Source organism: Rhinolophus ferrumequinum, chromosome 12 (genome assembly GCF_004115265.2).
Source record: "Rhinolophus ferrumequinum isolate MPI-CBG mRhiFer1 chromosome 12, mRhiFer1_v1.p, whole genome shotgun sequence".
Classification (NCBI taxonomy): domain Eukaryota; kingdom Metazoa; phylum Chordata; class Mammalia; order Chiroptera; family Rhinolophidae; genus Rhinolophus; species Rhinolophus ferrumequinum.
In genome coordinates this window covers 8,808,493-8,822,732 of record NC_046295.1, presented here as the reverse complement: position 1 = coordinate 8,822,732, position 14,240 = coordinate 8,808,493, and the positions used below count along the sequence as shown (strand labels likewise).

Below are 14,240 nucleotides of genomic sequence, written 5' to 3'. Positions count from 1 at the left end.
TGTTTATTTTGGGTAGATAAATTAGAACTTAGCAAAGTTGTTGGCATAGGATCCTAGAAAAATCTGTTTGCTGAAGCTGACTGCTTTACTTCTGTGCGACTTCTCTTTCTGGTTCAGGTTTGTCTGACTTGCATGGTTATTATCCACGTGGTCTAGGACATGTTCATGTCAGCTCTCATTTCTGTATCACACTGATGGAAACTGCCCTGGGCCAGTCTGGTCTTGCACATCTCTCAGGACTTTTTCATAGATAACAGTAATTGCAAGAAAACTCCAGGTAGATGGGGTTTGGCTACTCCCCCACAACCTTACTACCTACCACCGGATTATAATGAAAGCCAGTCTCAGATAAAAAAATTTTCTGTACAACAGTCATTTATTAAATATTCTTAGCAAGCAGGCTCCAAATATGATGTACTTTGTCCTGTAAGCCTAGGTCCTGCTGTTTTATGTATCCAAAATTTATTTCGTTTGCACATGTGGGGGTTTCATAAGCATATGAGACCTAGGGAGGCTTTGGGCAGTTGAGGTTTATGAAGTTTATGTCATTCTGCACAAAGGAGAGGGAGGTGGGGGTCTGGGATTTTCAAAGGGAGGTAGTCAATTAACATGTAGATACAACGAAGAGCAAACGTGGTAAACAAATTCTTGCTGGGAGGACCCAGAAACAATGGGACCCAGAGGACTCCAACAAATAGGCTTTGCTAAATTTCTTCCTGTCAAGTTTAATTGCTGAGGTTATGCTTCCTCCCTTTTAGTATGGTTTTCTATCTGAATTCCTTTAGGCAGGTAAGGGGGGAGGGTCAAAGGTTCTTTCTGAGTCTTTTGTTTCTTAGTAACCAACTTAAAATCAATATCCCAAAAAGCATATTTTGGGGTAACAAAGTGTTTGTTGCCTTTAATGGAGGTTGTCCCAGTTTATATTCCTACCTACAAGCAATGTGCCTGTTTCCCTACACCCTCACCAACACAGTGCCTTTTCAGACTCCTTTGTTTTTTTTTTCCAGTGGGAAGGAAAACTCGGACCTTGTAGTTCAAATTTGCATTTGTTATTTTGCAATAACATAAAATTGAAATTGGGCATCTTCGTGAGATGAATTCAAAATCTTTTCCAGTTTATCTTGACTTTGTGTCTATTGCTATCAAGACCCTTTAAAAAATGGGTATCAATTTAGTAGTCAGTTCTCCTACTGCTTTTAGATTTTGTTTCATTTAGAAAGGCCTTCTCTAGTTAGCATAAAAGAATTCATTTGTTTTTTACATTGGAAGTCTTTGATTCGTCTGGAATTTTAGAATAAAGTTAGGCATGCTGGTTTACTTTTGAGGCAAAAAAATGTATGTGTGAGATAGAATGTTTATATTATATTGTAATTACAAATACGGTATAATTCTTGGGAAAGAGTTGTTACTGTATTGCTTGTCTGTTTTAAAGGAGAGGCATTGCAATTTTTTTTCACGGATTATTAAAGTAACACTTTCCTGTAGGAAACTCGGAAAAATAAAGGAGCGAATGAAAATCGCCCCCAATCCCAGCACTACATGGGACCGTATTCAATCTGGATCTTATTTCCTTTTCACTTGAGACTAACATATCGTGTTTTCCCGAAAAGACCGGGTCTTATATTAATTTTTGCTCCAAAAGGCGCATTAGGGCTTGTGTTTAGGCGATGTCATCCTGAAAAATCACGCTAGGGCTTATTTTCTGGTTAGCTCTTATTTTCGGGGAAACAGGGTAGGAACATAGGTTTAGAAAGTACTTTAAATGGTTGCTTAGTATGGTGTCAGAATTTTTCTTTTTTAGTCATCCTAATACTTTTTTGAAGAGAAATCTAAGGCCTTTAAAAGAATGATGACCTCAGTTTTAAGCTGAATTTACCTTTAAATCTTGAACGATTGTGAAGACCGATGTCCATTGTAAATAAGATGCTAGCACTTGCAGCGAGCCCGACACTCCGCGGGTCTCCCGAGCCGTAGCAGCGCCGGGCCCGCTCGGGGCTGCAGCACCCCCTGGTGGCGGCGGACAGGACGTCGGGGGAGGCGCCCCGAGTCGGTGTCACTGGGGGGCAGGTTCACTACCTATCGCTCCTCTTCCGAGAAGTCCTTCCACGGGCTTTCGGAGCTGCTTTCTTTCACCGGGCCCACGGTTGCCGCTGTCGCTCTCTGCTGCACGTCCTGTAAGTGCAGAAGCTTGGCGCTGGAGGGCCTGGTGCGACAGATGACCGCGCGGCCTCCCCCGGATTCGTGAGGCGGGGCGAAGCTTAGCCTGGGCAGCTGGGGGTGGCTTCCGCGCCCCACTCCCTCACCGCCCTGTTTGGGGCAGTTTGAGAAGTTTTGAACTTCCGGGATTGGCTCGTCGGGGTTTGCGGTGGGTTGGGTGGCCCAGGGCGTCGCTGTGCCCACTGCTTGGGCGCGGCCCTTTAAACTTTTTGTTTTTTAAACTTCGGGGGTGTGGTTGTGGCGCCTCCTCTCTCAGCGTCTGGTTGTTCCCTGGCTGTCCAGTCCTTCCCTCTGCCCCGCCTTCCAGATGCTTTGGAATCATGAGCCGGGAGGGCACAGGGACCCGTCTGGTGGCCGAGGTGATCAAAGGTGAGTGCTGAGGGTGCGGGGGCTGGCCTGTTCCGGGCACCCCCGGGTGCACCCCATGTTTAGAGGGCCTTGGGTTCAAGGAGGCGCTAGTTGCTGGCCAGGAGGTGCCTTTAACCTTCCGGGCTAGTGCCGATGCTGTTTCATGGGCATGGGTGGCCTCCCGGGACTCCTAGTCCCCAGGCTCCCACGGCGTGGTCTTGCTTTGGGACGAACGTGAACAGACCTGTGTCGTGTGGAGTCCCTGGCTGGTAGGTAAGTTGTGCCTCTCTACCCAAGGGTGCAAAATCCGCGGTCACCGTGCACAGGGATCAAGGGTCATTTGTGGTTGGAAAGGAATAAGCCCTGTCATCCTTTTGAGTGTTTGTGGTTGCAAGACATTTTAGTTGAGTTTACAGGGAAATAAATACAGCAACTGCGTGAGTTGAATTGCTGGCAATTGTTTAAATTACCATTTGGGGAAAGGATGCCAGCTGGCGTCCTTCGTTTCTTACTACTTTAAAAGCTGAACTTGATTTTGCCACAATTTGAGTGTAAATATTCTACTAGCACTACTGGTTATTGTTACTACTAGGATTTGCAGATGGCTTTGCTTCTCTAAGGATTTTTAGGCAACTTTTTGGGGGCTGGGATGGGGAAAGGTGGAGCCTCTGAGCATTATTGACACTGGTTTCCATTCTTGCTAAACCTCACAGCAGCCTAACTGCATTTGTGCAACACAAGTTCATCTCACAGGCATCATGCAGAAACCTTTCATTGCTTCTGTTGCAATGGTAATTTGTATAATTGTAAAAATCACTATAAGAATAGTAGTGATCCCTAAGAACAGTTGGATAAACATATGGTTCATTTAGTTGTGTTCTATAGCCATAAATGTTCATTTTGAAGCAGTTTTGAAAGCTTTCTCTATCTATTTAAAATACTGTTTCTTAACCAAAGTGACTCGAGGATGTCTTGAAAACAGTGCTACATAATAAAAGTCATCTAGGTTGACGCCAAGCCATCAAGTGCATGCTGCCAGTTGCTCAGATTTCTTAGTCCAGAGAAACTAAAGTTTTGTGTTGAGAGGGTCTTCCAGAAATCAAGCCATATTGCTACTTGAAAAGTCTCTTATCATTATTGAAACCTATGGTTAATGGCAATTTCCTTTTTAAAATTTTTGCTTATTTATTATCACTCACCAAAATAGCCAGAACATTGGCAAGCACCCTTACCACCAGAAACATGCATGGAAAAAATAAAAATTTGACTTCACCTGAAAAGAGTTGCATCATGATATATGAAATGTTTTTTAATAACCTGAAGGAAGGAACATTGCAATTTTTCCATTTCAGATCGCCTTTGTTTTGCCATTCTCTACAGCAGACCAAAGAGTTCATCAAATGTACATTATTTCAGCATAGATAATGAACTTGAATATGAGAAGTAAGTATTGCTTTTTAAAAGCTTGTTAGTAACGTTTTTTATTTTGAAGAATCCGAAGGTATGTTTATAAATAGGATAGCTTTGGAAAATTACAAATCTGTTGATTGATAATTGCAGGATGTTTTTTCTTTAACCCTTAGTAATAAAATAGATCCTTAGGGAAAAAATAAAAATGAATGAGCCTTCCTAAATTTAACAATTTCCATTTGAAATTCTAATAGTTTACAGTATGAGATATAAATTAATGTACTAAGATATGTTTTTACCAGTGGAAAAATATATGTGGAAAAATAGGTTTTTTTATTCAGAAGGTGTTTTCATATGTTATTTGAGGTTAGATTTAGGCATTGAACCACTGGTCATATTTTTTAATAGGCATTGTTTACCGGACTATCTCCTCCACTAGTTAACGCAGTACCTTTAAACCGTGTGACTGACTGATAACAATTTGGTGTGTCCTTTCTGTCTTAAATTGATCTTGTAGTTCCAAAAAGGCATTTATATTGAGAGTATCTAGAATATACATACACGTTTTTGTTTTTCATTTTTAAAGCTTCTACGCAGATTTTGGACCACTCAATCTGGCAATGGTTTACAGATATTGTTGCAAGATAAATAAGAAATTAAAGGTAAAATCTTTTTTACTTAGGATTTGACTTAATCATTGTTAGCCTGATCTTGGGGACGGGAAAGTAAGGAAAGCATATCTCTGTTTTTAAAAAGGAAATGTCATTTTTTTCATTGCAGTGGTGTTTGGGACATATCTGTGATTTTTTGTTTTATAAAAGCATAGTGTATATGTCAGTTTTCCAGAGTTTTGATCGAACAATTTGAGTTTGGGTCATTTGGTTCTGGTTTGGATTGCTGTTGCTCATATACTTGAAAAGCCAAAGTGGAAATTGGTTAATAAAGTGAACCTCTTATTATCTGACCTAATGGGACGGAAACCCTAACAAGAGAAACTTCCCTTGCTGTGGTCTTTGTTCTACCTTCACTTTGATGGTAGGGAGTACTAGCAGACTAATAAAGAAAAATCAGCTCATCTTACTCTCTCTCATTCAGTCTTGGATCTCCTATGATGTACTACTTGTGATTCTTCACCTTGACCTTTTACACGTACAATTAGGAGCAGGGGAAGCAAGGGCAAACAGCATACTTTTAAGGCTGTGTCACTGAGAGCTGCAAAAGTGTATTTCTGTTAGTCTGAACTTAGACCCCATGTGTTTATTTAAAACACTTTGATCATTTTTGGTGATGCACAATGAAAAGTGTTTATGTACTGCTAACAATTCCAAATTAGTCACTGTGGTGGATTCTCAAGTGGAAGATACTGGGGGCAATTAAAAAAAAGAAAAGCTTTATTCAATCAATCATTTACCAGGCTACTACACAGAAGAAATAAAATTTATTTTCAATTAAAAATTTAATAATATTAAAAAATTGCGGATGAGTAGGCAGATTTTTTTCCTTGAGTATCACATCTAAAGTTACACATCATAAATGTTAGAAGCACATGTTAGATGAGCTGCTGATCTGTAAAATGGAAGTTGTAGCATTGGTTTTTATTTTGTGTTATATATGTATTCAACACAGATTGATATAGAGATGGAGACTCTTCTTTCTGGACTTTTTTCTCTCTTGATTAGGAATATAAGCATTTATGGTCTTATGTTTTTATGCCCCCCTCCCTTTTTCCAGTTGTCAGTGGCAGGTCTTTCGTTTCATACGGGGCTAGGAAACTAAAAATAATTTCCTCTCCCCCGACTTGTGTTGCTTTGCTTTACTTTGGAAAGAATTTTTTTCTGCACTCAGCCATCTGTGGACTTTTATCCTTTGGGTCAACTAAGAATATAATGGTCGTCTTTCTTTAACGTTTTATTATTTACTAGCACAACTTGTAGAGTGTTGACCATCCAACCTGGTCAAAACATTACTGACTATTCGATTAGTAGTGATACAAGTGTGTTGAGAGTTTGAATTAAGAGTGTCTTGTGCTGTGTTGCTCTATGGCTGATTGGGTTTGTTCCAGTCTTTTAAAATCAACTTGGATCTCTTATTCCATGTCAACAACTAAAGGAAAATATGTACACATTCATCACTGACTCAGAAGCCAAGGAATGCGAGCTTATTGAACTGAATATATCCTGTTCCTTACCCTTACCCAATTCCGTTTCTACTTGCGTTACTGAAGTGCGGGTGAGGAAGTGCTAACTAAGCATGTGTTCCTCAGGTTTTTAAAATTTGATATCCCTTTCATTTTTAACTTTTTATTGAAGTATGATGTATGTACAGAAGTAGGTACAGATCATGAGTATACAGCTCAATGAATTTTCACAAACCGAATATCCACAGGTCATGGCCTTGATCATCAGATCAAGAACAGGGCATTAGCGCATGTAAGAGCCCACTTAAGCTCCCTGGGCCCTCTCTACACCATTCTCACCCTGCCCCTCACCCCATTCACTCTCCTGATTTCCAGCAGATTTTTGCCCGGTTTTATATACCCTTTATTTTAATTTAAAGGTTTTGGAAATAGATTTTTTAAAAAATCAAACAGTAAGAAAATGAAAGAAAAGACCCCCCTTTCCAGCTTCTTACGTATTCTTTCAAAGATAGTCTATACTTTTAAATATATACCTGTTCATATCTCCTACCTTCCTCTTTAATTGTACATTCCTTGTAATCTAAGATTATGTTTTTTTATGGGAAGGTACATGGTACTTTAGGGTATCACAGTTAATATTTTAAAGGTCTTGCTAATATGAATGCTTACACATTGTGAGATTTGGAATTTATCTTCATCACAAAATAAAGTTTTAGAAAACTTGAAATTAAAAAGAAAATACTAACAGCTGTGTATCTTTATGCAGTCCATTACATTGATAAGGAAGAAAATTGTTCATTTTACTGGCTCTGATCAGAGAAAACAAGCAAATGCTGCTTTCCTTGTTGGATGTTATATGGTAAGTATTTAACTACTTTTCTAATTTATTAATGAAAATGCAGACAACAGTGGTACTTTAAATTTGCTGTTGGAAATTTGAAATGACCTTTTCTAAGATAATGTCTTGATTTCTTTCCAGAAAAAACATGTTTTGCTTTTTAAAAACTGACCAATGGGGCAAGGCTCTGCATATGTGGGGGGAGGGGATGTATGGAAGATCTCGGTACCTTCTGCTCATTTGCTGTGAACCTAAAACTGCTCTAAAAAAGTCTGTTTAGAAAAGACTGACCAACTAGTGTGAAAACCTTTGTGTGTATGGCACTTTAGGTTAGAAATTAATGCCCCCAAAGCTGCGTTGTTATTAACTCATGATCCATTTACTGAAGTTGTAGAAGTGGAGTCAGGACCAGTAATTGATTTTTCTTTTTTTAAACATGAAAGTGTACCACATGAGGTAAGAGTGCTTTATAACATGAATAGAAGCAATTTTTTCCTAACTAAGATGTGACTCTAAGATCATCTTCTTTCTCACCAAAGCATCTAGCAGAGAACGTGGTGTGTCAGTATTATAAGAAAACAGGTAACACACTACATAGATTACGTATGACGTTGAGTAGTTGGTCTACGCGGGTTACTGGAAGTATGCTTTGGAATAGCCAGTATTTGCACAAGAGTGATGAATTTTCATTTACTTGTAAATATCATGAAAGATATTTGTTTTTTCAGAGTCAAATTTTATCTAGTGCCTAGTGCATTCATGGGCAGGAGTGTTTCAGGAGTGTTTCAGAGAGCAGTGTGCCTCATCGTTTTGGTATGGAAACTAGGTACTCCATTCAGTGGAGAAGAGTGGCGAGTGGGTATTTCTTCCACTCCTACCCACCATAGTTGTAATAGTTACTCTCCTAGATTTGAAAATAAAAAGGATTATTTTTGTTCCTGACATAAATTCTTTCTTCCCTCAGCTTGCTACTTGCTTCTGTCACACTTCCTCCCTTTTAAGATTCTTTTCTGATTAATAGTTTGATAATCTAGGATTTACAGTGATTAGACCAAAAGTTGGTGGTACTAGTTAAAATTTCACCTCAAAATTTAATAATTTCTTTTTCTGTGTTTAAGGCTTACAGTTAATGATCATTAAGGCTTTTTTTTTTTTTTTTTTTGGTTTGGTTTCCTATTTGTGCTCACAAAAGTAGTTGAGAAATGTTTCTGAGATAGCTTTTATCATCTCTGAATGTATGAAACACAGGTTATAGGGTATGTCTGTTAAATTTTGATTTCTTAAGCCTGCCCTGATGTGGTGTTTTTGTTTTTTCCCCATCTTTCCTGCTTTTTATTGTGCTTAGCAAAAATCCTTAGGGGGAAAAAGAGCCTAGGCAAGGTCCCAAGAAAAAGAGTATGGAGAGGTGGCTGTTTTAACTAGGGCGTTTGTTTGGTCCCATTCTTGGCTAGTCACTGGGGAGGGGAACCCTGTGATTAGAGTAAATCCTGACATTAAAAGGGACTCAGCCAGAATTCTTCAGGTTTATAGTGTATTGAACAGAGCCCTGGAGAAATGGCCCTTTGTATGACAGTAACAGTCTTTACACTACCCTGGAGCAAGTCTGCATGGCTGAAGCGGTTCCATCTAAGAAAGCGTGCTCTGAGCAGAACACACAGAGCTTGTGCCTGGGCTGCTTTTAGCGCAGCAGTTTGCCTCTGGTCAGATGAGATGTCCTCAGGATGGGTCTTGAGGAACCAGACCTGGTGACTTCCGTATGAGGAACCCCTTAGAGGGTGGCTGTGGGCATGGTGGGAACCGTCGGTTGTCTTAAAAACAAAACACTTAATAATTTTATAAATCAGATATCTCTTTTTAAATCTTGTTGCTTGTTGTTTACTGCAGGTTAAAAAAAAAAAAAACCCTTGGCATTTTTATTGAAACTTGTTGGCATATTCTCTGTTTGGTGTTGGCCTTTTCACTTTGCTTAAGGGTGTATTTTGGCATTGTTAAAGAATGAAAATTCAGCCGATTAAATTTAAAGATCTAATTAGCTTTATTCGACAATTCATGAATTGGGCAGCATCCCATCCAGTACATAGAAAGGTGCCCTGAGGAGCTGTACAAAGTGGAAGGTTTTTATAAGTAGAAAGAGTGGGGGACAAGGAAGTTACAAGAGTGGGTTATTTCAGGCAAGGTCACCTCCCCTTAGGGGAAGGCAGTGAGTTTTATGATGCAGATTACCTTATTAAGTGTTGAGCAGGAAATTCCAGATTAATTGTTTAAAATCCCATTCTTGGGATGGCTGAAACTGCAGTTCGGTTAGGTATTATATTAAGTCTCGGTGGGGCTTAGCAAAAGTGACTCCATTTTGGCCCTGTTTCTATTTAACAGCAGGCAGGTTAATTTTTTTTTTTTAAGGGGAACAGGACTTTATTGGGGAACAGTGTGTACTTCCAGGACTTTTTTTCCAAGTCAAGTTGTTGTCCTTTCAGTCTTAGTTGTGGAGGGCACAGCTCGGCTCCAGGTCCAGTTGCTGTTACTAGTTGCAGGGGGTGCAGCCCAACATCCCTTGCGGGAGTCGAACTGGCAACCTTGTGGTTGAGAGGACGTGCTTCAACCGAGTCATCCGGGAGTTCAGCGGCAGCTCAGCTCAAGGTGCCCTGTTCAATCTTAGTTGCAGGGGGCCGAGCCCACCATCCCTTGCGGGACTGGAGAAATTGAACTGGCAACCTTGTGGTTGAGAGCCCACTGTCCCATGTGGGAATCGAACCGGCAGCCTTCGAAGTTAGGAGCATGGAGCTCTAACAGCCTGAGCCACCGGGCCTGCCTCAGTTAATTTTTTTTTGTATTTAGTATATTTTAGGCTAAGAAATCCTTTCAGGATTTTATAACTCTTAGCTTAGCACTGATTTGATTGGTTAGGGAAGTACCGGGTAAGCAATGTGACATCCACTTGAGTTCATTCCTCTGCTCAGCTAGAAGCCAGCTCGGCAGGTGGGATTACAGTTCTTGGCTGTAGCAGAAGTCTTCTCAGCCGTGACTGGCTGGCTGAAGTAGAAGCAGGGAGCTGAATAAAGCGAAGTGGAGAAACAGGACAAAAACTTCTAAGAAAAGGAAGTTTTTTAAATGGTAGCAAAGGAATGTCAAAATATAATATGGATACCTCAAAAGATTAAACATCAAAGTAAGTAAGTGAAGGTTTGATCTGGTTGAAAAGTCCGTTGAATGCTCTGATTAAAGATTTGTAGAGATGAGTGAAAATGCCCTAAAAAATTGGTCTTCAGCCTTGATAAGCTTTTCTGGAATTGTTGAGGAATTTTGCTGTTAGTAAGGCTTTTTAGTGATTGACTTGAAGGGTGGTATGGTAATGTTAAAACAAAAACAAAAAATCTGGAGGAAGAACTGTTGGGAAGGAAGTATTATTGCAAATGAACTGACTCTGTTTAGCTCTCTCTGTCCTTTTAAATTCTGGGCCTCTGAAAGGAATCATGGTCCCTTCATCCTTGGTACTCAGAAGGACCTGATGGGGTGTGGAGGGGGTGTGAGAATAAATGCTAGTACTTCTTTATCTTAAAAACAGAAGAAGTTAGGCTTTACACAGACTTAAAATAGGATTGACATGCCCATGCCCCTTTAGTGCTTTTGTCAGACGGTCAGGCGCCATGTGAGGTGTGGGAAGAGCAGCTTGACTATTGGTCTTCAGTGTTTCCAAGTATTGCACTTTATGTGGCCTGGTAAATGGATTTACCAACTATCCCAAATGGCAGAATCTTTGATAACAAATTAGCATGAAACTAAAAATTTGTGCCAATCACTGTAAAAGAGTTAAAGAACATAAAAGATAACTGAATTTTTCTTTTACAAAACATGAGTGAACTATGTCATTTTACAGAATGGTAAGTTTGCTACCCTGTTGCAGTAGGTCAGTGGCTGTTAACCCAACTGGATTTTGAGGTGTCAGTACTTGACCTGTCATTTCAAATATGAAATTTTATCACTTTTTTTGTAAGAAAAAAGATGTAATATACAAAACCCTTGAGAAACTGAGAATATTTTCCTTTAAAAATGCTTTTATAATTATAGAAGCAGGACATGTGCATATGTGTGTGTATATACTATGTTTTATGTTCACTAGTGTAGCTTTATCACCTGCTTTTTTCTGTCAGTGATCAGTTCTTCCATTTAATACATGTTTTTATCATCTTTATACCCAAGTTATATTCATATTTCCCCAATTGATCCAAAATGTTCAAACCAACATCTAATCCAGGACCATACTTTGCATGTGATTGTTTGCCCTTAGTCTCACGTGTGGTCCACTGATTTGTTGAAGAGACCTGTTGTCTTGTAGAATGTTCCACCTTTTGAGTTTCTCTGCTTTGTTCCTTGTGGTATTTTAAAATTTGTCGCTCCATTCTCTGTTTCTTGTGAACTAGAAGTTAATATCCGTAGACTTGTGTATGAGGTAGCATATATTGCATCGTGTCAGAAAATGTATAGTACCTCAGTTACCATTAATGATGCTACAAATGACCACTGGATTGGGTGCTGACCATCAGACCCCTTCAGTGTATGCTTTTCGCTTTATGACTTAAAAGTAGTCTGTGTGGTGTTATTTTGGAACTATATGTATGTGTTAAGTTTTGTTCCCCATCAGCCATGCATCTAGTGTTTTAAACGGTTGATAATAAATACTTGCTTGAATCAGTAATTCTGTTAGGGTTTCAGTATAATATTTTTTAATTATTTCATTCGTCCTTCATTTATTAGCTGGCTTTCATGGGAACTGAGCTTTCTCTCTTCTAGTTGGAGTTCTTTTATTACCCTCAAACTAAATTTTCTACTGAAAAGACAATGATTGGTCATCTCTCTTTAATTACCAGTTTTCACAGTAAAGTGTTACACAGTAAAGTGTAGCCACAAAACAAAAATTTATAACCTGCTTTAAAATCATCCAAACAAAGCATCAGTAGGTTTTGTACTCATTTGCTAAACATTTTAAAATGTACAGCACTTATCCTTTGGTTTTAATAACCGCTGATTAGCATTTGGGAAGTTGGAAATTTACTAACCAAATATGCATTATTGCTGGATGGAATTAAAAAATGAGTGTAATCATTCCTGCATTTGCATTTACATGTCATGGTAAAGTATCTTTTAGTTACAGTACACATTAAAATCAGGAATTGAAATAGCTGAATTTACAACTAGGCTTTTAAATCAAAATTTAAAATGAAGCATATCTGTTACATTTATTAATATTTAATGAGCAGAGGGTTTTTTTTTAGCACAATTACAATATATTATAATTCATTTTATAAATAATTGTTACTTTATCTTTTTCTTTTAAATTTTTTATGTTTATACTTTAAATGGAGATGGTTTGCTGTTTTACTAGTAGGTGCAAACATTAATTTCTAGTTTCAAAACAATTATTTGGAAGAGGCCGTTGTATAGTGGATGAAGGTTAGAGGTTTAGGTTCAGACTGTCCTGGCTTTTAAGTTCAATTTAGGTAGAGTAGCTGGCACAAATTCAGCATTCACTGAGTATCTTTCTCTTTCTCTTTTTTTCTGGTTCTGTCCACCATTATTGCACCTTAAATCTGATTTTTGTATTAAAAAACAGGTAAGTTACCATTCTATCTTACCAGTTATCAGCTTTGGTTCCATTTTACTGCCCTAGCATTTGTATTTTCTTGCTGGTAATAATACAGTATTCAGCTCTTCCGTAGGTTAAATGTACTTTTGAGGGCTAGCCTGGGAAATTAACCATTCTTTCTGACATTTTTCTGTGGTTAACGTGTTCTCAGTGTAAATAAATAAATGACACAAGAAAACTGTTTGGAAATTTGCTTTCCTCTGATGTTTACTAGGTGACTTTGGTAGTGTTAAGATCCGGAATTGTCCCCCTCAGACAGACAGAGAACCCGCACAATAATGCAAGTCACACAGCGAGGTTTATTACCAGCCGGCTGGGGTCCCCGTCTCTGCCCGACGCAGCGGGTTTTTAACAAGGACCCCAAACACTTAAAGCCAAGGGGTTATATAGCATTTTCAAGGCCTTCCATAGCTTCTGAGAGTACAAGATAAACTTACAGGACTTACATAGTTTCAAAGAGTATAAGATTTACTACAGGACAAGGAGACCAGGAGTATAAGATAAGCTACAGGACTTGCATAGCTTCAAAGAGTATAAGATTTACTGCAGGACAAGGAGACCAGGAGTATAAGATAAGCTACAGGACTTCTAGTCGCCATGCTGCAACTGCCCACATCCTGGAATTTTATAATTATGTTGTTTCAGGCTAGGGGCTGTTAACCCTGACCTGAAGATAGCAGTTCTCATGCTAACAGTCTCTTACATGCTAACAGTCTCTTACAGTAGAGCTAATTGTAGTAACTTGTAGAGTCCCTATTCAAAGTGTTTCACTCTATATTATCATTTTTTTTATTTTTGAGCAATTTTTATAGCCTTTAGAATGGCTTGCCTTGTAAAACATTTATATTGAAAATTATGATACTAATTAAATGCTAGGGATATATTAATTCAGTAGTCTGTCAATAGAATCCTAAGTTGCACTGAATTTGAGATTGCTTCAGCAGTTATGATAAGGACCTAGGGACTTAATTTAATATGTAATGATGATCTTTTGAGCCTGTGGTCCACTTTTTCTTAATGATTTGATTATTTTGGACCCAGAGTTGTCATGCTGGGTCAAGATGGCTGGTGGGTGAAGGGCTCATTTGAGAAGTTAAGACAAGGGGAGCAGAGGGGGAGGATCTGGAAGCAGTGGGTAAGAATCCAGTTCAGCAAACAGTTGTCTAGACAGGCAGCCGAGACAGGAGGACAGACCCAGGTGGGACAGCCAAAGCTTTTGTAAACACCCATCCCGGGGCAAACCTTCCTGTGTGTGAAAGGCGGGGCAAACAACAACCGGGCAGCTGTAAATAGGACCAGGCACCAGGTGGCGAGAGGTGTGCTGGAGCTGCAGAGAGGGGAGAGTGTGGGCCCTGCCACAGGAAGGCCCTGTGGTGGAGGCAGCTGGTGTAGTCATCACTGCTCATCACAACTCTACTTCTCTCTTCACCCTGGTGAGCCTAACTCGTGTTTCCACTGCCTGCCATACTTGCTAGGTGCTGTTACCTTTGAGAAAGAGTAAAGAGAAGTGGCCCTCTCACCATTTATGATACTAGATTGCACTTTTAAGCCCTGTGGAATTTTGGATCCCATCCTTGTTTCAGTACTTCTTTTAGACCGACAGAATGGCTTCTTGTCTATACACAAGGCCTGAGTAGTAGGCCCTCTTC

The 14,240-nt window shown here is 39.3% G+C and overlaps 1 protein-coding gene across 11 annotated transcripts in view; it reads left to right on the top strand.

The window, feature by feature from the left end:
• CDC14B (cell division cycle 14B) overlaps positions 1 to 14,240 on the top strand; it is an 85,018-nt gene that overhangs the window by 26,813 nt on the left and 43,965 nt on the right. For 6 of the 11 annotated variants that reach the window (XM_033123086.1, XM_033123090.1, XM_033123087.1 and 3 more), the window contains 3 exons: positions 3,918 to 4,008; positions 4,562 to 4,637; positions 6,879 to 6,971. In XM_033123086.1, coding sequence (XP_032978977.1) covers positions 3,918 to 4,008; positions 4,562 to 4,637; positions 6,879 to 6,971 — 260 coding nt within the window. Of the gene's footprint in view, positions 1 to 1,991; positions 2,587 to 3,917; positions 4,009 to 4,561; positions 4,638 to 6,878; positions 6,972 to 14,240 lie in introns of those variants that run through there. The other 5 variants (XM_033123091.1, XM_033123092.1, XM_033123083.1 and 2 more) reach the window with 3 other exon arrangements.